At 45.0% G+C, this 27,188-nt stretch overlaps 1 protein-coding gene across 5 annotated transcripts in view; it reads left to right on the top strand.

Moving 5' to 3' along the window:
* Nucleotides 1-2,926: 2,926 nt before the first annotated feature.
* Nucleotides 2,927-27,188, top strand: part of Sec14l1 (SEC14 like lipid binding 1) — a 63,159-nt gene continuing 38,897 nt past the window's right edge. For all 5 annotated transcript variants that reach the window (XR_012438417.1, XM_074045052.1, XM_020162510.2 and 2 more), the window contains exons 1-2: nt 2,927-3,084; nt 4,930-5,022. Coding sequence is in view for 4 of the 5 variants with exons in the window: in XM_074045052.1 (XP_073901153.1) it covers nt 4,960-5,022 (63 nt within the window). In the remaining variant the exon portion in view is untranslated. The remainder of the gene's footprint in view (nt 3,085-4,929; nt 5,023-27,188) is intronic.

The following is a 27,188-nucleotide window of genomic DNA, read 5'->3' as shown; positions in this document are numbered from 1 at the left end:
CCTGACAAATAACCCCTCCTCTGGATGACAGATTGCTGTCCTGAGTAAATCGTTCAAATATCAAACAACAGTATAATCGTCAAGACTCAAGGCCTCCTTATGACCAAGTGGCTTAAACAGTTGCATCACAAACATGGTTCAATCCTATCAGATCCTAGCAGTGAAACCTGCCTTGAATGTTTAAATAAAGACCCCAAACTGAGAAAAACCCACCCAGACCCTGCAAGAGTGTCCATACACCAAGAGTGTCTTCAGTGTAACTGGTGGACGGTGCTGTTCACTGCTGCAGTAGGGAGGTCTGTTTCATCAACAGGTTGCTTGGTGATCTTTGGGGAGTCAGTAGTTGTCAGTGATCAGGGAGGTAGATGGCTTACCAGCTCTGGACCTCATTCACACAGGAACCTCAGCTTCTATCTCATCACAACACTTTTACTTTGGGCTTTTGGTCACTGGCAGTCAAGCCTGATCCCACTACTCTCCCCTTCCCCATGTCATCTGTATTTCTCACGTGGTGGCTGACACATAACAAGAGCTCTGCTCACATGAACCAAAGCATAAAGACTGGATCTTTTCATTTAACCCCAGGCAGGTTGATCTGTAGAATTTCTTGTAGATTTTGGACAGCAAAACAATGCCGATTTGAAAACATATGGAGGCTGGGGGTGTATGTAACTAAGTGGCCCAGCATTTGAGGTCCTGGGTTTGATCCTAGGCACTGCCAAAAAACAAGCAAACAAACAAAACCCCAATAAATCAAAGATGCTCTAAGTTATGCATCCAAACAAATTTCCTTGGAATTTTTCACCTGCAGAACTTGTTCATGTATCTTAATAGTAATATTGCTTGAGACATTTTCAAATATCTTTTATAATTACATCTTGAGATTTGCCATTCTGGTAGTGACAAACTGTCTTGTTTTGTTTTCTATTTTTGAGATAGGGTCTTGATATGTAGTCCAGTTTTGCCTTGAATTTGTGATCCTCCTGCCTCAGATTTCAAATGCTAGGATTATAGATGTGTGCCACCATGCCCTGCCAAACTGTCTTTTTTGTTCAAAACCTTTTAGTTTGGACAATTTCAAGCATATTCAAAAATGGGCAGAATAGTGTAATGAACAATTATCAGTTTGGGACTAATCTTTTCTCTGTGCCCTTACCTCTCCCTTTCCCCATCTGGACTATTTTAAAGCTAATCCCAGACATCATATCATTTCACCCTAAAATATTTCAGAGTGTACCGCTGAAAGATAAAACTTTTTTTTTTTTTTTGTGGTGGCAGGGATTAAACCAGGACCTTGGGCATGCTAGGCAAGTGCTCCATTACTGAGATATATCTAAAAATGTATAAAAATATTAGACATAATTCCATTACCCCACCTCAAAAATTAATCATAATCCCTTAATATCATTAAATGTTCAAATAGTGTTTATTTTTTTACCCTTTTGTTTGTTCAAATCATGATGGAAATAAAGTTCATATATTGTTATTGGCTTATGATTTCTGTTTTTTCTTTAAAAATTTTAATTGAATAATATTTATAGAAAAAGAGAATCTATGTGTGACTCAATGAATTTCCCAATGCCTTTTAATCAATATTTTGGAGCTGTCCCCTATTTTTCCTTTGAGTTTATTTGATAAAGAATATTCCCACGGTCTGAACTTTTCCCACTGTTTCCCACGGTGTCATTTAGCTTGCTCTTCTGTTCTCTGTTTCCTGTAAATTGGTAGTTACAGCTACAAGTCTGTTAGATCAGGAGGATTTTTGGGTGAGACCATTTCAATAGGTGCTACAGTCCTTTCCCGCCAGGAGACCCATCTTTCTCTTTCAAAGCATCTTTTAAACGTCGATGTGAGTTCTACAGAGAGGCAACAGCGAGTCAGACTGAGACTAGTGAATAATGTAGGTGACCAAGCTGGAAAATGATGGTTTGAGTTGAAAAACAGGGTGTGATCAAGGAATGAATGATTTACTTGTGTGGCTGGTAAACAGGCCCCGAAGGAAATTCCAAAACAGTTCCACGAGCGTTCTGCGCAAGGGCAAACCTCATATGTACCCGGGGTGACTAACGTGAACGGAACAACAGTGACATTGATGGAGAAATGGTATGTTGGTTACAAAACCAGCTTTGCTGTGTGGGTGGGCGTGGCAGGTGTCCCTTTGTAGTCAGCAGCGCCTCTCGAGGACCCTTAAATGTCTCAGCGTGTGTCACACTGATGTTTTAAGATCGGGGCTGGGACTGCTGCTCTCTTGCTGAAATGCAAGACCTACTTAACCGCCCAATGGGGATCCATGTTTCCTCTTTTAGTTCCACCCCATAGCCTGACACTACAGCCCTACGGATGAGTCCACAAGGATGCTCCTGGTTCCACCTAGCCCCTCCCCAGCCTTGATGTCTGCCTCATCTCCATTGGAGAGTGTGGTCAGGGCATTACTTGCAGAAGTGTCTGCTGCTTCTGAACCGTCAGCCCCAAATGAGGAAGCTCTGGGGGGAAGCTGCAGAGGGAGCAAGCGCCGGCGCCAGCCCGAGCAGCCAAGGGTCGACTGATCTTGACCACGCACACCTTCCCAGTTCCAGGTCAGCGAAACTACCCCTTTTGTGTCTCTCACCACCTTCGCGGAGCCCCGCTCTCGCCACGCCCCTACCCATCGCCACGCCCCCATGACGCAAAAAGGGGAGGATCCACCGGTCCACGGGCGAAATCCCCGGTGCGCCTAGGGCCTAAGTGTTCTGGAGCTCCGCCTACGCCCGCCGACCAGGATCTTGCGCCTGCGCAGTGTGAGCCCCGCGCCCGTTGTCACCCCTCCCCCTCCCTAGCAACGGCCGCCAGCTCCCGCCTCTGCCCACCTATGCCGCGTCTGCGCACGCGCGATCCTTCCGGCATTTCGGTCCCGCCCTCCCCGTCACCCGTAACAACCACTCGAGCCTTCGCCGCGCCCCTCGTCCCTCCCGCCCCAGCCCCCTTCCCCGGAACCGGCGGTCGAGCCGCGGTTGCCGAGCAGTGGAACGGCGACGGCCCCGCGGAGTCGCCGGCATGAGCGAATCCCGCCGCCCCGCGTCCCCGTCCCGGCCTTTCTGACAAGAGGTAGGTGCGCGTCCCCGCGGCGGGCTCCGAGCACGTCCCCGACCCCTATCCCCTAGCCTGGTCGGCCCGGGACGACCCACACCCTTCCCCACCCTCCTCGGCCGGGAGCCGGAGACCCCCCCCCCCAGGGCTCCCCACCCCCGAGAGCCCCTTCCTGCCGGGCCAGACTTGGGGTCCACAGCCAGCCCCGAACCCTCCTCCCGGGCTCCGCCGCCCTGGACCGCTCTGGAGCCCCAGAGCCTGAGGGGAGGGGTTCACTGGGTCCGGCCATTGGCTGATTTTAAACCCCAGTTGTCACGCAACAGAGGTCGCCCCTGTCCCCCGGGCCCCTTGGCGGTGGTCACTCCGGACGCCCGCGTAGGGCGTTTATCTGGACCCGGTGAATTAGCAGGTCCCGTGTAGAGTAGTCACTTTGGCCCAGCGGGATTGGGTATTAACAGTTTCTTCAACTAGCGAATCACGCTTTTCTTGCATCTTCTCCCCACCCTTGTCTGTGCCTCTGATCCCTGAGAGAGATTTGGAAATGAATTTTCCCAGTTAAAAATGGAAGAGTTTGCATGAGAGCCCCACCGTGCACCAGCTTCGAGATGAGTTTGGAAAACTCATGGAGTTCGGCTCTGAATCTCGTGATTTTAAGGCTGGGGGCCTCGTTTTTTACAGAAATGGCTTGCTGGGAAGTCACCCCCCAGTTAGTGCTTACCCGTTTTTCCACCGTCACAGTGGTTTTCACTGCATAACCTGCCCCTTCTGAGATGTGTGCCAAACAGACCAGAGAGTTCCAGATCTGTTTAAAGTAATGTAAACACTAGAAATGCAAGTAGAGATAGCAGTTTTCTGAAATAAAATGTATAATTTATTATTTTTTTAATAGCTAGACTTTGGAATACTTGAGGATATTCGATTTTTAACTTTTGAATATCCTTTCACCATATTCAGATAAAATAACAATTTCAATTTTTTAAAAATTGGTGGCACTGGGGTTTGATCTCAGGGCCTCACACTTGCTGGACAGGCACTCTTAGTGCTTGAACCACTAGTCAGCCCTATTAATGGTTCTTTTAATGTTGTTCTCCCAGCGATCATTACTCTGCCTTTTGGCTAAGATCAAGTGTAGTATTCTCAGCAGGACTGGTGGGCTCATAGGATTTGTTTTTCTTCCTCACTTTTGAATGGTGAGTAGAGTCCCAGATGACTCCAAACAGTATGTTTTAAGAAAACCCAAGTAGGCTGGCACTAGAGAGTGAGTACTCTGACCAGTAGGGTCCTTTGGCCTCAGGCTGGAGCTGGTGTTTGCTGCCTGTTTGCAGCCATCACAGCTATTTGAGGCTGGGGATTTTAGATTCCCTTTGGCTACGTGCTTGACTTGCTGCCATTGAAGACAGGGCTCTAAAATTGTAGTACACACAATTAGAAAACAGGAAACAACAAAAGTCCCGCTTCAAGCTAGCTGGAGTATTCCATGATTTGAGATATGATAGTTGTTTTTTTCCACTTTTATTTTTGCCTTTTCCCCAGAGCTCATGTCCTAACATGTTATTTTTATTTGGCGACTACTAGAAGTTGCTCAAGAGAAAATGATTATAATAATTGCATCCTAGAAAGGACGAGGGTGTCTAGCCTAGTGTCTCACATCCCAAATGCGGATGAGGGGAATGGACGGTGGTTTTCTCGTTCAACTTGGTCTTTTCTTATTATCTTGCTACCTCCCCTTGCCTGTGTGTTTTTGTATGCAGGGAATTGTGACCTATTGTCCCTTTTTACCCTAGAATGTGGTACGATATATTAATGCAGACTTAATTTTTTTCTGTATTGTGGCTGTTTATCCTGTACATTTATGTTTTGCAGGTGTGAGAGGATAGCTGTTATACTACAATCATGGTACAAAAATACCAGTCACCGGTGAGGGTGTATAAACACCCTTTTGAATTAATTATGGCTGTAAGTATTTGCATTTCAATTTACTCTTGGGCTCCTTCTTTTTTTAAGTGTTAGAGTTTGATGATTTGTAAGCTTGACATTCATTGTCGTTACTGCTTCACTTAGTCTTGTCTTAATGATTACAAACTGTAGAGTCTGTAAGATGTTTTAAAAATATAAGCCTCTGATAAATCAAAATCCACACATTTGTTTTTTAAAAATGCCCTTGAGGGTAGTGTATCAATTAGCAGTAATTCTCCCTTTGAAAACACAGAAGTGGGATTCTGACTAAACGCTTCCTGTGGATCTTGCTGTTTTTCTCTGTTAAAGTAGTAAAGGGAAGTGGAGTGTAGGTCTTTCCTCCACCACTTGGTTGGAAGAATGCCCTGGCCACGGGCAAATGCAATCCAGGCAGCCTCAGAACTGAGCACTGAGGCTGGAATCACATTAAGTGACTCTTGAATGAGTTTTTTCACCTAATAGCAAATCTGTGAGTCAAATCAAAATGCCACAAATGGGGTAACTGAAGTCTTTGTTTTCTTGTTATCTACCTGAAGAATTTAGCTGAAAATAAACATTTTGCTAGATATGAAAAACCTTTTCTAATCACTTTTAGATTACTATCAGATATTCCATCCCTTCTCTTTTGTGTTGTTATTGAGGTAACACATACACATACCATGAACATACACCTTGAGGAAAATATGTCAGCCTGAACACTCCTGTGAGTGATGCCAAGCCAAGAAGTGAGCATTACAGCCTGGTGAGGAGTCACCCTCTGCTCCTTTGGGTCTCTGCTCCCCACTCTCTCAAAGTGAACCACTATTTTGGTCTCTTCTTTTTTTTTTTTTCCAGTATGGGAGATTGAATATGGGGTCTGGCACATGGTAGGCAAGCACTGTACCACCAAGCTAACATTATCAGCCCTTTTATACTTTATTTTGAGACACGGTTGCAGTGTGTTAACTAGAGTAGTCTTGAACTCAAGATCCTCCTGGTTCAGCCTTCAGAGTAGCTGGGATTACAGGTTAGTCACCACACCATTATGGGGGTGGCTGCTGTCTTGGTATAAGTGACTATAGGAGACTGACTGTTATCTGTTTCTGTTCTTTATAGAACCAGAAACTCAGGTTTTTTTAATCCAGTTCTTTCTGCTCAGCATTATGTTTGGGAGATTAAATATACAGTTTTGAAAAACAAAATAAAAATTCATATCCTATATATGTGTAAGAGAATAGCATGATGAAACCACTTATACCTGTTAAAAAGGAGGGAGGACCAGGTATGGGTAATCCTAACCTATAATCCTAACTACTCAGGAGGCAGAGATCAGGAGGATTGCGGTTTGAAGCCAGCCTAGGCAAATAGTTCACGAGACCCTATCTTGAAAACACCCATCACAAAAAAGGGCTGGTGGAGTGGCTCAAGTTGTAGTCCCTGAGTTCAAGCCCCAGTACTGCAAAGAAAAATAGTGTGGGGTTTGGGGGGAGACAGGGACATTAAAGAGTGATATAGGAGGGGTGAATTTGATCAAACGTCATTATATGTATATATGTAAATATCACAGTGAAACCCCTTTGTGCAATTTATGCTAATTAAAGTTAAAAAATAAACTCAAGGCCTCATAAGAGAACCAGGGGAGTTTTGTTTTTGAGATGTTAATTTATATATGGTGAAATGGTCACCTTAGCTGTACAGCTTGATCAGTTTTTTTCCTACCACTTGAACCACTCCACCAGCCCCACTTGATCAGTTTTAGCAAAAGAGTCACCTACACCTTTATCAAGACAGAACATTTGCATCTAGTACACCCCACCCCCATGCTCCCTTGTGTGCAGTCTGTCAGGTGGGGACTTTTGTTTGTGTTTGGGGTGAGGGTGTTCCTTAAAAACAGTTCTGTATGTCCCTTGAGTGTGTCTGAGTAGGACTGTCCAGTCTTTTGTGTGAAGGACCTCTGAAAAAGGCATGTTCCTGTTTGCATACTGTGTGCTGATGGCACTTCTGGTCCTGTGGAGCACAGCCCACTCCAGCCAGCTTCAAAGGGAGTTTTGTTAGGGGCAGTGCATGTGGTGTGGCAGCAATCACACAGAGGTTCAGGCGGTTGGACTGGGACAGGCTGTAGCCTGGCAGTGGAGGGAGCTTCCTGGCAGCTCTGGGGGCCTCAGCAGCAGTTGTCCCTGGAACCTCACCCCATGGGACCCTGCCTCACTCCATATGCCAGAGCCTTTTTGTCCCCTCCCTTGTGGCTTCGGCTCCTATGCTTTCTCAGCTGGCCACAACTGCTCTGGCTCCAGTTCAACTTTGTGGCATTTCTTGGTGCATTCTTTCATCTTCCAAGTGACCAGTTCCTGTCAACATTTGCTAGTTCACATTTATTTATTTATTTTTGTGGTACTGTGGTTTGAACTCAGGGCCTGCACCTTGCACCACTCCACCAGCCCTTTTTTGTGAAGGTTTTTTCCAAGATAGGGTCTCACAGAACTGTTTGCCAAGGCTGGCTTTGAGCCTCCATCTTCCTGATCTCTGCCTCCTGAGTAGCTAGGATTATAGGTGTGAGCTACCAGCGCCCGGCGCTAGTTCACATTTTGAGAGAAACTTGGTCTGGCTCACTTCTTCCTCAGAATCCAGGCAGGGTGCTGTTGGACAATTATGTGTCTGTGGGGGGCTAAAGGGTGGTAGAGCTGGGGGGAGAGGGGTGGAGGGAGAGGCACGGGGATGGGGGGTTATGTGTTCCAAAACCTTACAGCACTTGGGACAAGCCTGGTCATTGCAGGCAAAGATCTTCTCCAGGCACTAGATTTAATAAAGAGGTGTTTCCATGGTCTGACGTTGAAACTTGCTAATTTCCCTATTTTCAAAATTCTGAAGTTTGCTTGCAAATTTTATGCATGAATTTACAGAAGAATTCAAAATTCAAATTCTGAGGTCGCATGTCTCCCCCTTCGCCCTCCCACCCGTTGTCTTTTTCAAGCAGCCATTTGTAAACTGTTTTTGTTTAGGTAGTGGTTAACTTCCTCTTGAATTGTTAGAAAATATTTTTTAATTTGAAAATGAAATACATTGCCTTCCTTCTTCCAAAACTGGAATATGATTTCACATGGTATCTTTTGCCCCTTCTTTCTGATTGTAACCGTGTGGAATAACATCCTCAGTATTCACTTTATTTTTGGCTCGTTAAGGAAAACACAGTGCAGTAGAGTTTTTCTGGAAATATCCTTTCCAGTTCACCATCGTCATTTAGGTGAGGCGAGAACAGAACTCTGGCTTCACCTGAAGTACCTGCGGGAACCTTGAAGCCTGTGACTGCGCCTTTGTAATCACAGTGCTTGCTTGGGTCAAAGGTGGGCCTGGCAGGCAGCAGGCATGCCTGGGGCATGGGTCACCTGAGGCCTAATTTACATGGGTCTCAAGGAGACAGACTCAGGAAAAGTTGCTTAGCCACTTAGTGCTTGTGGTTTGTTTTAACTGAGAGTTTAATTGTAATTTAGAGTGCCAGAAAATTATTGAGCTGATTAGTACCTAACATAAATTGTGGAGGTCAAACATGGTAACTGCATTTTGATTGATTTAATGAAAATGGACTGATTCGGGTGGCTAGCACTAAAAGTCATTTGAATTTAAGAATGGTGTTTAACCATGCCTGTTTTCAACAGGCATTTGTGTCACTTTGAGGTATTTCTCTAGTTAGAAGTTGGCCCAGAAAGCAGCCTAAAAGCTTGGGTGAGGTGGAGTGCTTTCTCCACTCCATCTGCCCTCTGGGGAGGAAGGTGAGACTTAGGTTCAGGCTTCGAAGTTAGCTGTGAATCTGTCTTAAAGTTTAAGGGTCTCTCTCCCTCTCTCTCTCTCTCTCTCTCTCTCTCTCTCTCTCTCTCTCTCTTTTTGAGGTGCTGGGGCTTGAACTCAGGGCTTACATCTTGAGCCACTCCACCAGCCCTTTTTTATGATGGGTTTTTTTCGAGATAGGGTCTCACAAACTATTAGGCCAGGCTAGATTATAAAGGTGTGAGCCACTGGCACCCAGCCTAAGGGTCTCTTTATCACTCCGCATTCCCCATAATCATGCATGTCCCACAACATTTATGAAGGGTCTTGTCCATGAAGATGTCTTTAAGTCTCTGGGTCAGCCACATACATCTCCTGAGGTGGCTTTGTCTGACAAGATGTGGGGGGAGAAATGGATCAGGTCTCCATGGGCCCTGGACACTGGACACCATGTGCCCCATGGCTCAGGATCTCAGAACCAGGCATAAGGCTGAGATGCTTGGGGTGGAGTGTTTCACCTTGAAATTTCTAGGATAAAACACAAGTTTCAAGCTTAGCTTGGTGTGGTGGTGCATGCCTATAATCCCAGCACTTGAGAGGCACAGGCCAACCTGGACTACATAGTGATTCCCTGTCTCAAAAAAACCAAAATAATAATAGTAAAGCTTAGACATTTTCAGGTGCAGCCCTTCTTGTGTTAGTGTTTCCTGGCTAAGAGCTGGGTGAGGGAAGGGAAAACCTGAGAGCCCATCTCTGTGAGTCCGTGGCTTGGGCTCCCTGCTTTTTCTTTGCCAAGGACAGCTGTCACTTTGAGGGTTGGGACACATACGCCATTGGTTTGTGTACATCCCAGAACTAAGAACCTTGTTTAGTCCTGTTTGTGCCTCAGCCTTCTGAGATCCAAGCATAAAGTCACTCCATCCTGTTCCTCCTCACATCTTTTAAGCTGTTAGGTTGTCCTATGGTCTATCCCCACACTCTCCATCTGGTTAGTCCTGGGGAAGTGATTTCTGCTACCTGTCATCTTGCTTCTAAGCCCCCTCACCTTTTCTTCAGAGCCCTTCCTGCCTGTGCCTTGCTCCATTTCACCTTAGTTCATAAAACTCGTAAACCTCCCAGCGTGAACCTTACAGTCTGTCTGCTCTGTCCTGCTCTGCTGCCCCCCCCCCTTCTTTTTCTTCTTCGCCACACTGTGCCTTTTCCCATCTGTCTTTTTGATGCTTGTTCATCTTGTCCTGCCCCTTGTCTGATGAGTGCTGGCGAACGAACCCAAGGCCTCATGCATCCTAGGCACACATTGTGCTCCGGAGCTGCACCCCAGCCTCCAACAAGGTCTTAATATGTCACTATTAGGTGCCTTGGCCTGTAATTGTGCTTGCTTTCCTTCTCAAAGTCCTGAGTGTTGCTTTACAAATATTTGCATGTCCCTCAGGGCAGTGGTTTTGGCTGTTATTTCCCTTGGTCCTTAAAGCACATAGGCATCCAGGTGTGTGTGACCAGCGAGTTTCTGTTTGCGCACATGAACTTGGAGTATGAGGGCTTCGTAAATGAGTCTGGTGGAAACTCAGGTCAAAAGTGTACCTCCAGTCCTATTTCTAGACAAGGGACTTGTGTTTTCTCCGTGGAAGAGAAGTACTGTGCTATGATCCTTCAGCTAGCCAGTGCCTCCCTGAAGAGCAAGGACCTTTTATGACAAAGTTGGCTGTTTTTGTCCTCACAAATCATGCAAAACTGTTGGTAAACACGGTAAGTGGTATGCTTCTCCAGACTGAGTAACCAAAAATATATTGGCCAGTGTAAATGGCTGATTAAATGGCCCACTAAGCCAGATTTGCTTTCGCTGTCCTCATTCTGGTTTCTGTTTGTCTTGCTGTCAGTCTTGCTCTAAGGAGACTCTCACATGTCCCATATCTTCCCTCTAAGACTAGCAGATGAAAGGAGGAGAAAGAGATTCACTCAGAGACTAGGTGCCAGTCTGGCCACCACCTGTACCTTAGTGACTAGGCCAGTGATGAACCGTGCAGCAGGGAGGTGATAGAATGAACCGGACTGCAGGTGTGAAAGCAGGTGAGGGCAGGGCCTGGTGATGGCCACGTCCTCTGGCCTGTTTGCTGACTCCTGCTTGTTTCTCACCTCTACCTACCAAGTAAAGCGAGTCCTTTCCTTTGTATGAATGACTGCTCTGAAAGCGCATCTCTTTTAGATCAAACGGGTGTTCATATTCAAGCTTTATTACATCCATTCCAATTTCGTACATAAAACAGCTAGGGAGACATGGAGACCGGGGTAGACTGAGGAGGGCTTGTTCTTCTGGACTTTGGAGTGGGGTGGTGTGTGGAGATCCTGGGCTTTGTGGAGTAAGGGGCTTGTGCAGAAAGCTGAGAACTAGTGAGCCTGAGCCGGTGGCTTTGCTATCACCATACCCTCACCCCACAGCTTTGTCCAGATAGGTGCCTGATGGGTAGGGCAGAGGAGAACAAACTTGCCTTGCTTTGCCCCTCTAGTTTGTGGCAGTCTGCTCTCCTCCATAGGTCCTTCTTTTCGCCCATCCCTCCCTGCCTGAAGTATTTTGAGCTGCCAGTCCCCTTCTCTACTTTTTCTTTGACTCAAGTCCCATGCATATCAGATTTTTAGCATTATTTTAGTTATGAAATGTTCTCATTCCATCTTTCATCTTCTTGAAGCACATGTTCTTCCCTTTACCCTGGATTTCATCCCTGGTTCTTTGTGTATTTCTTGATTTTCGTTTTCAAGTCTGGTGGTTAGGTGTGACTTTGAAATACAACTATTTTCTTTATTATTAGCACACATTAATTGTACAAAGGGGGATCATTGTGACAGAAATAGACCTTTTTCATTGTGGTTTTTGTCTGGCTTGTCTCCAACTCTTGATCCTCCTGCCTCCACTTCCCAAGTAGCCGGGATTACAGGGGTATACCACCACACCTGGCTAGAGTTCATTTTTACTCAAATGAATAAGTGCTGTCCTTTTAGGGGAGCTAACTAAAAGCCCTGCTTTGTTCAAGTCTGGTGGTAGAGGAACTCAATACAGTTTCATGTCTCTGATGGTGAAGTCTAAGGGTCCTGGTGAGCTGTTCCAGCAAGGATGGTGCTCTTCTCATCTGTAAAGATTTTCAGCGTGGTGTGTTTAATAGAAGCTGGGGTACGATTGGTAGGTGCATGGTGTCAGAAATGGACTGTTAGGGTCTGCTTTCATTCCATACTGTGCGCAGAGAGCCAGGCTTTCCCCTTCTTTCAATCCCCTCGCCACTACAGCCCACGTGTGAGCTATGTGTGAGGTGCCTTGACTCCGCAAAGGCAGTGTGGTGTGGCAGGAAACGCCTCATGGAGAAGTAAGGCAGAGTCAGATTTAGCTCCTTGCTTCTCTCACTCACCTGTTCTTGTTATTTTAGGCATACACAGGTAGAATTGTAGGACAGATGCCATGCGCCCATCCCCAGCTCTGCTTCATCATCTCGGCTCCCACCCCCACTGGTGTATTTAGAGCAGATTTCACATATCTTGTTAATTCACTGATAAATATTTCATGCGTCTCTTGAGCATGAAGGACTTCCCTCTTTTTTAAACATAACCACCTCATCATTATCACAGCTAACAGAACTACGAGTCTAATACCAAGTCCGTGTTCAGGTCTTCTCACTTGTCTAAAAGAAGTTGTCTTTTTATAAATTGTGAAAACATTTGTATTTGGTTCTGTTTCTTAAGGCTTGGCTGTTCTCTGCCATTCTCCTTCCCTTTTGTTCCTTTCATGCTGTATGTGTCACAGAAACTGGGTCATGTGTCCCGCATTCCCTCAGCCTTCGCAGACTGAACTGTTCTCACAGCCCGTGGGCTTGCTGCTGGCCCTTCAGCCTCTTCCCTCATTCTGTTTAAACACTTGCTGATAGAGATGACACCAGTGGTGAAAACCAGCTGCTCCCCTTTTGTTCCTATAATAATTCTAGGTAATTTGGGGTTGCAAATAAGTTGCAAAATATCTTTCCCAAATTAAACTGGGTCATTCTACTTACAGCTTCTTTTTAGCCCACCGGCCTGGCCAGTTGTGCTGAGCTGAGAGGAAGGTTTATTGGCAGGTATCTCTGTGGTGTATGCAGCAAGTGCTTTGCAGGAGCGCAGCCCGGGGCTGACGGAGGGCTGCTGTGGTGGACTGAGGTCCAGCTGCGCCACACACTCAGTCTTCGCCCTTCTGCGTACTTTCATCAGAGCCCCGGATGGGCTGCGTGGGGAAGGCAGCCATCACAGTTGACCCATTTCCTCACTTGTAGCCTGTAGGAGGGTAGAACGTTTCTTGTCTGTTTCCCAGTGGAGTTGTCTTACGTATAACAGGAAGTATATATTGCGCTGTCGTTCTCTTGAGGGTGTGCTTTAATGCTAGGAGTACTAGTTTTTTGTTTTTGGTTTTTTTGAGACTGGGTCTTGCTGGTAACCCAGGCTGGCCTAGAACTCTTGCTCCTCCTGCCTTAGCCTCTGGAGTGCTGGGATTACAGGCAACTGCCGCCATGCCCAGCCAAGAAAAATCTTAAGGCAGGCAATGGAGACATGTTTGTTCTGTAGGTCTCAGCCACTAGGGAGGCTGAGGCAGGAGGAGCACTTGAGCCCAGGAGTTTTTAGGCCAAGATGTGCAACATAGTGAGAGCTTATCTCAAAAAGGAAGGAAGGAAAGAAAAGAAAGGAAAAGAAATCTGCCCGTGTATTTCCTATATCTGCACTGCCCTGCTTTGCACTAGGGGATTTGAGTTATTGCTGAGGCCTAGTTTGTAAAAGACTTGCATACTTGGTTACATGGCTGCATTCTTGGCTCTTTTCCCCCCTGGTCTTCCCCTTTGATCTTTCTGGCTTTGCTTTCTCTGCCCCACTTTTTTGCCTTGAGTGCCGATGGACTCTTCCTCTAGTTTTGCTGTCTGGGCCCCACATTGTGTATTTTGTGTACCCTGGCCATAATAATCATGTACTTAATAGTTCGTGCTGTTTTAGAACTAGCCTTTCAGCCCTCTCTCCCCAGGCCTCTTCCAGGGCAGCCTCGGGTAAACTTGGGGTTTCTGTCAGTTTCTAACTGAGCATCTCAGAGATTTGTCTTCAGCCTAGATGCTTTTCAGGAGCTTCCAGACCCCTAATCTGCCACATTTCTCCATGCCACTCTTCAAGGCAGACTTAGTACATGGGAAGCAGAACTCGCCTGCCGTTTCTGCCTGCACGAAAACACGCACCTCAACAAGAGCTCACACACACACACACACACACACACCATTGAAAACCACAACCATAAAACACCACTCAAAACCATTACCTTTAAAAAAGAAAAAAAAAAGCACCACCTTTTCTGTGCTGCTTTGGACAGTGGCACCGGATTCTTTACCCTCACTGAAAGCCTCAGTCCCAGGCAGGCTTCCCTTCTCACTCTTCAGTCTCCTCGAGGACCAGACCAGAGCCTGGCAGGATGTCTCCTAGAGGGATTCTCTTATCCTGCCCCTTCAGCGTTGGTGATGCAGCCCAGACCACTCCTCAGCACACTAAATGCAACCTCACTGCACCCCTAAGAGGGCTCTCCATTGTCGGTCTGCCCCTCCACTTGATGGTTCAGGATTCTGAAGTGGCCATTCCTGGGCTTTAAGGTGAAGTTCAGTTCTTGACTGTGGTGCCCAGAGACTCTCATTTTCCTCGACCCTTCTCTGTAGCCTCATCTCCATGGGTGGCACCTCCACATTTACTCCATAGGACAGCTTTGTTGAGTTTCCTGCAGTTCCTAATAATACCATTTGTTTTCCTGGCTTCATTGCCTTTACACACACCTGCCAGGAATGCCTTTCCCTTGCTTTCTTACCTGTCTGGTCAGGCTCAGCTACACCTAGTTAAGAGTCCCTCTCTGTGCTCTGATGGTCACTCTGCTTTACCATGTCACCTTTCCCCTCTACTGCGAGCCGGGTGAGGATCAAACCATCTTGCTTTTTCTCTTGAGTACTAAGCTCTCAAAAATAGATTTGTCTGTCTTGGAATCTATGTTCCTGTTTCCCCATTACTTCTACTTCTGGTTATGAAAATTATGGCAAAAGGTCATGATGGAATGTATTCTTCTGGTTTAGATGTATTTACTGCTTACACTGAGATGGAGTTGCAGAAGATTCTGATGCAGTCATGTCTTATAAGTAAAACAGCTCAGGATCAGTGAACGAAACTTAAAACTACTGTGGTCGCCTGAAAAGGGTGTCCTGGTTTATATATTGCTTTCTTTCCATAGAGACGGATGCAGGGTGCATGAAAAGTCACTTCTATGATTCTCTCACAGAACATAAAATTCATGTTGAGTAAAATTCTTGACTCTTGGTAGAATGGTGATCTAATTTTCTTTTTAAGATTTCTCTAAGTTTAAGCCTGAAAGGTTGGTTATTGAGTGATTCATTTTCTTAACAAATAAGCTATTCTGTGACTTCAGGTAGTCTTACTTGTAAAATGTGCTTCTTTCTTTTTCCTAGTTTAATACCTGTATATGTATTACAAACCAAGGCCAGGAGTCTTTGCTCCCATTTCCTGAGTGGGGAACAGGAAAATGCTTCTCTCTCTCTTTTCTCCTGCTTGTTTCTCTCCTAATAAACTGTACTGTTACTTAGACAAAAAAAAGCCAAGTCCAGAACTAAAGGCTATAGATTATGAAGCAAATTGAAGTGATTGTTGGTATGTTTTGGGTTTATGCCATGAATATTGAGAAACCTCCTCCCTAAGGCCTGTTAACTTTTACAGAGTTGGTTTAGAATGTTAATTCATTCGTCTGAATTCTGATCCTTCACTGATTCAGTATCTCTGGAGTGGCCCAGTGGTCTGAGACTTCACAGGCCTGTGGGTGACTGTGATGCCTGCTCAGGCTTGAGAGCAACAGATAAATGAACAGGAACAAAGGCTGATTTCAGTTCTAACTTTTTCTTTATTTAAAGAAAATTTCAAAGGAATACTTGCCTTTTTTTTTTTTTTTTTGTACTGGGGGTCGAACTTGGCCTTTCTCTTGCCAGACAGGCACTCTACTACTGGAATCCATCCTCCAGTCCAGGAATAGGTTCTTTAACAGTCTCTGTGGTGGACTCTTCTTACATTCTTTTGACTTCCTAGGGTTTCTCCAAACCAGTCAAGTTTATTTGGTGATACCAAAGTTTTATTAACAAGCAGGTGCTTCCTTGAGCCTCTCTTAGTCATTTGTGTGACTTTGCTAATTTTCAGGTAGATTAGATTGGTACTATTTTTTTGTTGTAGTGGTAAAAATACACATACCATAAAATTTATTTTTAACTACACAGTTCAGTGGTGTGAAATGCATTCACTATGTGCAACCATCAGCACTGTCCTGACCTCCACCTGCCCCTGACAACTCCCATTCTACAGGGTGCTGGGATCGAACCCAGGACCTTGAGCCTGCTAGACAAGCACTCTACCACCATGCTACACTCCTGCATCCCCTTCTTACTTTCTATCTCTACCTATTTAATTACTCCATATAGGTGGAAGCACCCTGGTCTTTTGTGACTGGCTTATTTCATTAGTATAATGTCCTCTTTATGTTTCCTCAGAACTTACTTCCTTTTCAAGGCTGGCTGATGTTCCATTGGATGTGTAAGCCACATTTACTTATCCATTCGTTCACTGACGGGCACTTTCTTTTTCTTTTGGTACTGGGGATCAAACCGAGGGCCTCACATGTGGTAGGCAGATGCTTAACCACTGAGCTACATCCCCGCTACTGTTTTTGCTTCCACCTTTTGCTGTTGTCTGCACCAATATATGTGTATATGTATTTTTGTTGTTGTTTGCTTTTGTTTTTTGAGACAGGATACATAACAAGCTATGTAGCCCAGCTGACTCAAACTGGCAGTTCTTCAGCCCTACCTCCTAGAGTGCTAAGATTACAGGCATGTGTTGCCATGCCTGGCTGCATTATTTCTTTTCTTTTTTTTTTTTTTGGTGGAACTGGGGTTTGAACTTAGGCTTCCGTTTGCTATGCAGGTGCTCCACCACTTGAGCCTCTCTGCCAGCCCCTGCACTATTTGTTTCTAAATACTGGTTTTTGACTGTCAACCAAAAAATAATTACATATCTAAGTTTATTTTTTTTGTCTTTTGAGTTTTTTTGTTTGTTTGTTTCAGTCTCACTGTGTAGCCTGGGCTGGCCTGGAACTCGTGATCCTCCTGCCTCAGCCTCCCAGGTGAGGCGCTCCAGCTTGTCTTTTGTATTTGATAGATTCATGTTTTATTCCATCTGTTCAGAAGATCGCTCTAATGTGCATGTCATTATTGCCATTGCTGCTACTTTCTTTCTTTCGGTGGTGGTTTGCGTGTGTTCTGCTACTGAGTTATGCTCCCAGCCCTGCTGTTTCTTAACAGAGGGAGGTACATCCAGAGGTGGGATGGTTAGACAGAAGGGTATGCTCCTGTGATTTGAGAGTGACAGAAAGGCAGAATTTGGTGTTTAAGCCAGGATATCACTCCTGATTTTCTTTTGTTTGTTATTCTGAGTATGATTTAAGTCATAAGTCTTCAAGGTCTGCGACGCATAACCTCTGGAAGTTAGGCGATAGATATTTTCCTGATGTATGAAACCAGTTCCCCATCAGCCTGCTGACTCCATGGAGCCTTTCTTCTGGCTCATGGAATCGAATTCTTTTATGTGGGCAAACACATGGTGTCTTTAAAAACTGACAGCTGCAATTCCCTGGAACACCAAATGCTCCTCTGAAGTCCACCAGTTAGCTTTACACTAAGAAAGTAAAACGGAGCTCTGCCAAGGCCAGCTTGCTTGAAGAAGTGTGCAGACCACTGTTTCATTGTCAGAGATCTGTTTATGCTCACTTTGTTCCTTATTAGACCATAAGTTTTATAGATTAGGAACAGTTTTTGAAAATCATGACATGGTCTAGATTCTCTTAGATCTTTTCAGTATCACGTGATTGCCTTAAGTACAAATTTAAGTACATGGAAAGTAGAGAGGAGTAAACCTTTCAGAGCTGTAGACGGTCTCACTGCCTTGGGCTTAAGTAATTGTGTCAGGTGTTTGACTTTCAACATTTATTGAAAGAGAAAAGATTTTTTTTTTCATTGGGGTGCTGGAATTTGAACTCAGAGCCTACACCTTGAGCCACTCCACTAGCCCTTTTTTTGTGATGGTTTTTTTCGAGATAGGGTCTTGCAAACTATTTGTCTGGGCTGGCTTTGAACCTCGAGCCTCCTGATCTCTGCCTCCTGAGTAGCTAGGATTACAGGTGTGAGCCACCAGTGCCTGGTGAGAAAAGATATCTTAAGTATAAAGATTTTTTTTGAGGGTGTGGACACCTCTGTTTTTTTCTAGCTAATGTCCTTTAATTCTCTAACACGTTGCTTAATGTACTTTTATTTTCATAATTGAAAACTTACATGACACTTTTGGACCCTAGGGATGTCCTCATGTTTCTGGCTAAGCGTCATCAGGTTGTTAAGAGGTCTCCTTTTGTGTTTATTTTGTGAGCACCAGCTAGTGCTAGTTCAGTGGTTGAAAGCAAATCTAAGATGAGTAGAGGTGGAGTTAACATGCAGGTGATGTGCTCGAGCCAAGTATAGCCCAAGCGCCTTCGCAGAGGCCGATCTGTGCAAGTGAGATTTAAATAGACCAAGTGGTAGGTGGGAGGGAGTCGGCCTGCTGTGGAGAGGGGCCTGCACACTCAGAGCAGCTAGCCCTCCACGTTCCTGCTGGCACAGAGCTTGGTCTTCAACCAGTGGCATGTGCTCCATTGAATGTATGCTATTAGTTTAGGTTTCATCGCTGTAAGAGGTGCTCCTCTATCCCCAGTATCTGGTTGGTTGTGATGGGATTTCACTGTGGTACCCAGGCTGGGCCTCAAGAGAGCCTGCCAACTCAGCCTTCTTCAGTAGCTGGAACTAAAGACAGGCCACCATGCTGGGCTTCCTCTAATTTGTACCTATTTAAGTAATATTATGATAAAAATAACCAGTCAACATTCCCATTCAAGGAAATAACCAGTTGCCACTTAGCATTGAAGGAACTCTTTTTTTTTTTTTGTCAGTACTGGAGTTTGAACTCATGGCCTGGTGCTTGCTAGGCAGGTGCTCTACTCCTTGAGCTGTGCTGCTCTACTCTTTGAGTTGTGCTCCCAACCTGGAAACACTCCTCTTTTGAAAGGGTAAGTGACTTCTCTGAGTCATAGAGGAGTCATAGAGGTTTTGCTTTACTTCTGTGATTCCAGATCAGCCAGGTCCTTAAGTTGGATTTTCTTTGAAACCCAACCAGTGATCACTAGAAATTGAGGGGAGGAGAAACCTTCTCACGTTGTCCTGTCTGCGTTCAGCAGGAGGGGTTCATCAGCTTACTTGGTTTTGAACACGCAGGCAGTGCTTCTGTTAGCAAATTAGTAGCAGTCATCCTCTGTCAGCCACTTTAATTGAGGGCCCTGTGACTGGTGAGGAGAGCACTAAAACAGGGATGTCAGTGTCCTTTGCTTCTGCTGATGTGACTTAGGACTGTGCAAACTGACAGGAGTGTGTGCTCTGGCTGTGTTGTCACGTATAGTAGAATAGCTAAGAAAGTCTGTGTGTGGTTTCTCATGATCATGTTTTCTTTTTCATGAAGGCATTTTAGAGTGCCTTATAAATGATGTTAAGACTCTCAAATATAACCACATCATGTTTTTAACTCTAGGGTTTGGGTTTGGGATTTTGGTTTTTGGACCCCGGCTGGCTTGTGATCTCCTGCCATAGCTGAGATTACAGGCATGAGCCACTACACCTGACTCAAAGGTTTAAAACTTTTAAGAAATTTAGTTTGAGACTATTAGTCATGTACAAATGAGACAAAGAAGGGCCATTTGTCATTGGGGGTAGGAAACGATTCTAAAATAGGCCCACAGACTGCCTTCTGGGTTCTTGCTATGTCCTAGAGGGTTAACATGGCAGCTGTGGTCAGTACAACCACCTCCATGGGCTCTGCTCTCAGAGGGGCCATCTGGTGAGAAGGTGACACTGCCTGGCCTGGAGACAACCTGGACCCTTGTGTGGCAGACAGGAATCCTGTGGCTGGGCAGCTTTTGTAAGTGCATCTGAAGAATGTGTTGCAAGATGTCTTGGGATGCTTCTGTGCTGGTTTCTCATTTACTTCGCTACTCGATTTGCGGGTAGACTCGGCTATTCCACTTTCCAAATGAGGAAATCAGGGCTAAGCTGCTTCCTTAACCGGCCTGACCATCCCTGACCTGTTGTGGACTGACTGTGTGCTATAAACCAGAGTAGGCCCAGCGCACAGCCACAGACACCCACTTATCTCCTCCAATGAACCTGCAGTGCTCAGACACTGGTCTTGGCTTTAAAACACTTCTCTTTTTTCCTTCCCCTAACCTCTCTTTCCCCATCCGATCTGGATCTGTCTGGTTAGATCTGGTTTCCTGCTGGGCAGTAAAACCCCAGCCCCCATCTGAGTCTCACTACTTCCTCTTCTCATGAGCTAGAGCTGTTGCTTCTTAGGTGCTGCACCTGGGGCTTGGGTCAAGGTCCATGAGCAGAGAGCTCAGGCTCTAATTTCTCTGCATATGTCTCCCTGTTAGTGTCTTAGTGTTAAAATGACTTGCTGAGAGAGGGTACTTGGCCAGCTGAGTGGTGTGCATGATGATTGGGTGGGTCAGAGTGGGAGCCAAGTGGTACCATGAGTTTAAAATTGTCAGCAGGAGGTGTGGCGCTGGTGTGGACGATGGAGTCTTCAGTACAGAGTCGGGCAGGATTGTCCCAGAAGGCCAGTTCATGACCTGAGTTCTTTCTCCTCCACTACATTGCATGTCTTCATTCAGTGGAAAATATTGGCACCACTAGCATTGAGTGGACTCAGGGCTACCTGTAGCAGGAAGCCTTTGCAGAGCACAGCTTCCCTTCAGCACCTCCCTCTCCATTTGTCTGAGGAAAACTCCCTTCCCAAGTTGAGTCACATTCATCTTCAGAGCTGTACTTTCTGCTTCAGTAACTGAATGTAGTATACTTAGCTAATTACTGAATTAGAAAACGAACTCCAAGTATTTCCTATGCTCACGTTATAAAGGGATTATTTTGGTCTCTATGCCTAAGTAGAAGTAAGATCCTTTTTCTATCTTTATCTTCTGTTGGCCTTTTCTTTTTCTTACAGAAGGAAGGGGACCTGTATGCTGGTATTTACACCTCATTCCTTTTTTTTTATACTTGCATAATTATAAACTTTAAGTAACTCGTTTCCAACAAAGCATCATGAGATTTTCATATTCTATGTTTAAGGTCATGGGGGAGATAATTACCATTTCGCTTGGTGAACACGTGAGGTTTTCTTGGTGCATTTTCAAAACGTAGTGAAAAGCTAAATGTCAAGTGAAGGCCTTAGTCTGGGTGGGTGGGCTGCCCGTATGTTCTGTGTGGAGCTCAGCAGGGTCCTGGACTGCTCCTGTGTGGCAGTGGCGGTAGCCGCAGCTCATTCTGTGTCAGGCCTTCCTTACATACTTTCAGTTCTCCCCAGCTTCCGTGCGTGAGAAGGTGAAGAGGCTGAAGCTCAGTGAAGTTCATCTTCCTTCGGACGATGCTGCTGCCAGAACCAGGCTGTGAGGCCAGGTCCTCTCTGCCCTGTCCCAGGGAGACAGATCTGGCTCCAGATTCTGGGGAAACTTCCTTCACGCTGTCATTTTAAAAGGGGGAGAAGATCTGGAAGGCGAGAGTGCCTGCCTAGCAAGTGCAAGGCCCTGGGTTCAAACCCCAGGATTGTCCAAAACAAAACAAAAAACTGGAGAGAAATGCTCATTTCATGGGGATTATACCTGCTATGTACATTCGTCTCTGTGGAGCTGGTCGCACGTGTGACAGACTTACTGAGTACTGGATGTTCTGGTACCTGCTGTCCAGCCTGCTTCTCCCGCATGAATGGTCTGCACACTGGCTGTCATGGGGAAGGGAGCATTTGTTGAATAAATGATTCTGTGGATTTCTCTGGGGGCCTTTTTAGAGCCTGACTAAAGCCTGAGAGAACTTCTCAAACAAGGTTTTGGTTGTTTTTTTTTTTTTTTTTTTTGGTTATATTGGGGTTTGAACTCGGCCTGGTGCTTGCTAGGCAGGCACTCTACCACTTAAGCCACACCTTTAGCCCTTTGCTGCTTTAGCTGTTATTTTTTGGATAGGGTCTTTTGCCTGAAACCTCAGTCCTCCTACTGTGCCTTCCAAGCAGCTAGGATTAATTACAGGAGTGAGCTTCCATGTCAGGCTTCTTTTAGCCTAATAGTTTTGTTTTTTTAACCTTTGGCCGAGGTATTATTTGGTATTTAGTGCCTTTTTTTCTTTTCCATATTCTATACATTTTATTTTATAGCATAGTTTGAGGTTCATAGAACATTAAGAAGGTGGTAGAGATTTTCATATAGCCTTTCCTTACCCTTCCACTTCCCCTAGTGATATCTTGTATATGATTTGTTTTTTAAAATTGATGAACTAAAATTGATATTATTGTTAACTAAACACCATGCTTTACATCTGAGCTCACTGTATTTATTGTACCTGCCTTTGGATTTTGACAAATGTTTGTTGTCATGTAGCCACCATTACACTCTTTTTTATAAATAATCCTGGTTATTTAAGAATGAAACAAAAACAGTTTTTCCTTCAACTTGTGTTATTTTTTTCCAATGGCTATTTGGTATTAGGACCCAAATGCTTTACAAGTTGTTTGGACCAGATGATTTAATAAATGGTATTTCTTTTGTCTTCAAGGCACTATAGAAGAAGTTGTTGAGACACCAAGGGTGCTGTGAGCCCTCTGACATAGAGCACCATGTGACAGCGCTTAAGGACAGTTGTGTGGGTCAGAAATGTCTTCAGTGATTGTGTTCAGGACAGTGAGTAGACAGAAAGATTGGAGTCCCCAGGCAGTTATCTGAGATGTCAGTCTTGAGATGTTCAGAAATAGGACAGACCCTCAAACAGGAGTGGGCCTTATTTTGCTAATTTAAATATAAATGTAGGCACAATTAACCAACAAACTGAATTACATTTTTAATTTTATTTGATAGTTCAGTAACTCCTTATCAGTCTGTTAGTGTTACCAAAAGTTTCCTGGTGGTCTTTCTTGGAAATTTTTGAAGAGGAGTATATCACAAGTACTTCATGGTAAAATATTCTAATAGACCTTGTGAAGCCCAGGTTTTAGCTGTACAGTTAATTGATACAGGTTAGATTGAGCAAGGTGAGCAGGAGGTTGTGCTTGTCTTTAACCTTGTAACATTATATCTGTAGGAGGATCTGGGTGGTAGTCTTGCTTTAGCCAAATGGAAAATCCTAAGCTTTTAGTAGGTTAGGTGATTATTTTTCTCTGTCTTCATGCTCCTTTTGTGTTTATTGCAGTGTTGAACTGCTAAAAGCTTGGTCCTCATTGCTGAACACTATGAAATTCTGATGTGTACCTCCTTCTCTCCTGTCACCCAGGAGCAGATTTGATAGGGCACATGGCTGTTATATGTGCAGTATAAAACCCCCACAAGATCACTGCTGGCTGTCAAATTGTGTTGTGTGGGTGGTGCCCCAGTTCTCTGCTGACACGCCTGCTGCTCCTACCCACTCCCATGTGCCTTTGCTTGCTGGCTTTTTGGGGGAGGGGGAGTCATGTAGCAGCACTTACTTGTAGAACCCCAAAGTTTAGGAAATGCATCTTATAATGGCTAGCACTATTTAGTACCAGTTTCTTTTGCTCTTTGGGCAGAAAAACCTGGTTGTAAGTGATTTTGGTTTAGGGTCCTTCCATCCAACTTGTTGTCAGATTTGCAGGAATAGTCAAGGCTGTTTGGGTAGCTAACCTGAATTATCTTAGAGGCCAGGGGAAAAAACCTTACTACAGTGTGGTGTTTTGTTTTATTGCTTTTTGATACAATTTTAAAATACCATAATGTGGACAGACTCCTTGAGTCAATGTGCTGCTTCCTAAGGAAAAACAGGTAGATTTATTAAGAAGTTTCTTTCTCTTAGCCTCTAGCCTAAGTATGTGTTTAGAGCTCTTGGAGTGAAGGTGCAGGTGCAGGTTGAGAGACACCCTCCACATCATCGGACTGTCCCAGCCCTCCCCGTGGCCACCCATTCCTTCTCTTGGGTGGTGTTGAAATGGCTCCTTTATTGAAAGTAAACAGAGCTGGTTTGTCCTGCTGTGTGGTAGTTTAAACTCTCATCTCTCTAACTCAGTGGTAAACCCTCTCATCTCTAACTAGCCATGCTCCTGTGTCTTCCACTGCTACATTCTTAGCATCCTTAGCCTCGGGCCTGTGTGTCGGGGTCCTCTGTACGTAGTGGACTTTGGTCAATCTGCTACACTTTCACACTGGGGGAGGGGGATGCAGAAAGGGTGTGTTCCTGGCCCAAACACCTGGAGTACTGGGGATTATAGACGTGAGGCAGTATGGGAGCCACGCATTGCCCCGAAGCTCCATCACAGTCATGCTTCCATGTGAAGCTCCCGGCTGAGAGACACACCCTTTTTGTGGGTGCACTGGTATCCTCATGAAGCCCCATAGGCTGAAGTTGGACTTCTTCAGACTACATCCTATTTTTGGAAAAGGTGTGCTGTCAGGACCATGGCATTTGAGGCTTTCTAGGGTGAAATTCATAATTGAACCTCAAATGTGTTTAAATTTTAGAGGAAATGACTTGGGGGAGTCAATTTTTTTTTCATATTTCTTAGTTCTACAATAATGCTTGTATTTTCTGCTTTGTTATGAATACATAACAGTGTATTCACAAATAACATTGCAGCTTGCACCTTACTGGTGTACTGAGCAGAAGTAGAGTTTTCTAGTGTCCTGTATGAGACTGGCAAGGACTGGACTGTCTACAAATGTGGCTTTCCCTGAGGGGGCACCCCCTCTCACTGTGGTGTAGATCTAGCTTGGGTGTTCCTGTATTTTTCAGCAGATCACGGCCCTTGAAGCCCTTTGGGGTCCCACCTAGCAGTTTGAGCCTGCCTCTGAGCACACAGACATCTGGCAGCCGGCGTGGAATTGAACCAGGCTTTGCTCCCTTTGTGTGCCCGTGTTCCTCCCGAAAGCGCAGGCATGGTCTCTGACTGGCTCACTCTCCCCAGCTGTCCCTCTGCAGGGCCCTCTGCAGACATGCTTCCTCAGGAAAGCCTGCTTTAGCCAGCCTGGCTGGCCACCCTCCCAGAGCTTTAAGCCATGCCGATTTTGGTGCCACGCACCTTGGTTGGTGTCCTCAGACACCTTCTCAGTCCTCAGTCTTCTTTTCTCCTATGGCATGCAGTGTGAGTCTTCCTCCCTCCTCTCTAACTAGCCATGCTCCTGTGTCTTCCACTGCTTCATTCTTAGCATCCTTAGCCTCGGGCCTGTGTGTAGGGGTCCTCTGTACCTAGTGGACTTTAGTCAATCTGCCACACTTTCTTTCTTTCTTTTTTTAGTGGTACTGGTATTTGAACTCTGGGCCTCACACATGCTAGGCAGGTGCTCTACCATTCGAGCCACTCCACCAGCCCTGTTTTGTGTTGGGCATTTTCAAGATAGGGTCTCTCGAACTATTTGTTAGAGCTGGCTTTGAACTGTGATCTTCCTAATATCTGCCTCCTGAGTAGCTAAGATTACAGGCATGAGCCACTAGCAACCCAACTTCATACTTTCTTAATATGTTGGATATTTATTTCTTTACATACTAGTAGTGTCTTAGAGAGACTTAAGGCATAGTTTATTCCTTCCGTTGTAAAAGCAGGTGTTTATAAATCAGTTTGATGTCATATCTGTGCCATAGAATGTACCAGCTGCTGTGCAGAAAACAGTTGGTGTGGTTTGTTGGCTGCATCAGATATGAACATAGTTCACTTGAAAGGTAGGTTCTTTAAATGGAACTTCTTATTTTAATATTTTTGGTGGTACTAGGGTTTGAACTCAGGGCCTTATGCTTGCTAGGTAGGTGCTCTACCACTTGAGCCACACCTCCGGCCTTAAATGAAACGGCTTTTTCACTGGGTTTTTCTGGTATCTTGCAGTATTTGGCTCATTAATTCTCAAGTTGAACTGACTTTGCTAAGATACGGTTTTCTTTAGCATGGTACTAGCTGTTAATATGTCAAAATTGCATTCAAAGGTTGGCTAAAAGCTGAAAGTACTGTTGCCAAGCTTCCAAATTGCAGGCTCAGAAACCCTTTGAAAGGAGAAGAGTGGGTGTGGGAGGTAGGAGGAAGAGTTACCCAGAAGGCAGTGTTCCCTGGTGGGGGGCAAGTTGATAAGGCCCTAACGTTGTTTTTGTTATTGAAACAATTGCTGTGTTAAACAAAAGGAGTGAGCAAAAGATTGTAAGAATTTTCTCTTACAAAGAAAGTTTTCTTTTAAAAGGAACCTCAAAGAATATACCTTTCTCTCTAAAGAAATTACTTCTAGAAGGGTTCATTTTGTGCAGCTTCCTTGGTTTCTGTGTAGGTAAATGCTGGGTCTGATTAGGGAGCGGCTGGATCCCATCTCAGAGACTTTGCAAACAGAAAGACATTTGGGAATTGCTGCTTTTCTGGTACAGTGACTTGAAGCTGGTGAGAGTTGAAATGTGGGGTTCTTCCTAGGTTCTTTTGTGCAGAGAGCAAAATGGGAAGTCTGCTCGTATGTCTCCCGGGCTAACATAGAGGGTCACCACCTAATGGAAACCCAGACTGTTAACCTGGAAAGCAATAGCTCTCGGGCGGCCTCTCCCCAGCTGGAGCTGGGGGCTGAGGAGGGTGCTTGGGGGAAAAGGTGCCACTGCTGTTGTCCTATATGCCCCGGCCAGAGTTGTAGGCAAACCAACATTTGTATAAATTTTCATGTACAAAATGTGGTAGTATTATATTTAATCAGTCACATCAAAAGACAGTAAAACTGCAGGCTGGCTTCCTTCCTTCCTCTCTTCCTCCTTCTCTCCTTCCCTCCTTCCTTCCTTTTTTGGTGCTTGGGATTAAATCCACACACATGTGAAGTACATGCACTATTGCTGAGCTATACTCCCAGCCTTGATTTCTTGATTTGTACCAATGGATGTGTGCTCTGTTTTTGTGTAATAAAAGTACCCCCAAGCCGCCTTCTTTTCCTATTAATGTTTTCTCCAACTCTTTATTTTGAAAATTTGCCATTTTAAAAAAAAGTTGGTAGAAAAGAACAGTGAAGACCTGTTCTTGTCACCTGGATAAATGAACTCATTTGCTTTATCTCTTCCACAGACAACACATATATGTTGATAGAAGCATTTGAAAGCAAGTGGTATGCATGGTGACACTTTCCCCTAAGTACTGAGGTGTGGCTGCCTAGAATAGCTGTTCTCCCAAAAGATGTGATCAGTATCCAGCCTAGGAATTTAACTTTGATAGAGTAATCATACTTAATATTTAGCACGTGGTCCTCCGACCTCAGTTGTTCCCCAGGCCAAGAG

Source organism: Castor canadensis, chromosome 11, assembly GCF_047511655.1.
Source record: "Castor canadensis chromosome 11, mCasCan1.hap1v2, whole genome shotgun sequence".
Taxonomy (NCBI): domain Eukaryota; kingdom Metazoa; phylum Chordata; class Mammalia; order Rodentia; family Castoridae; genus Castor; species Castor canadensis.
This window is presented reverse-complemented; position numbering and strand designations above follow the sequence as displayed.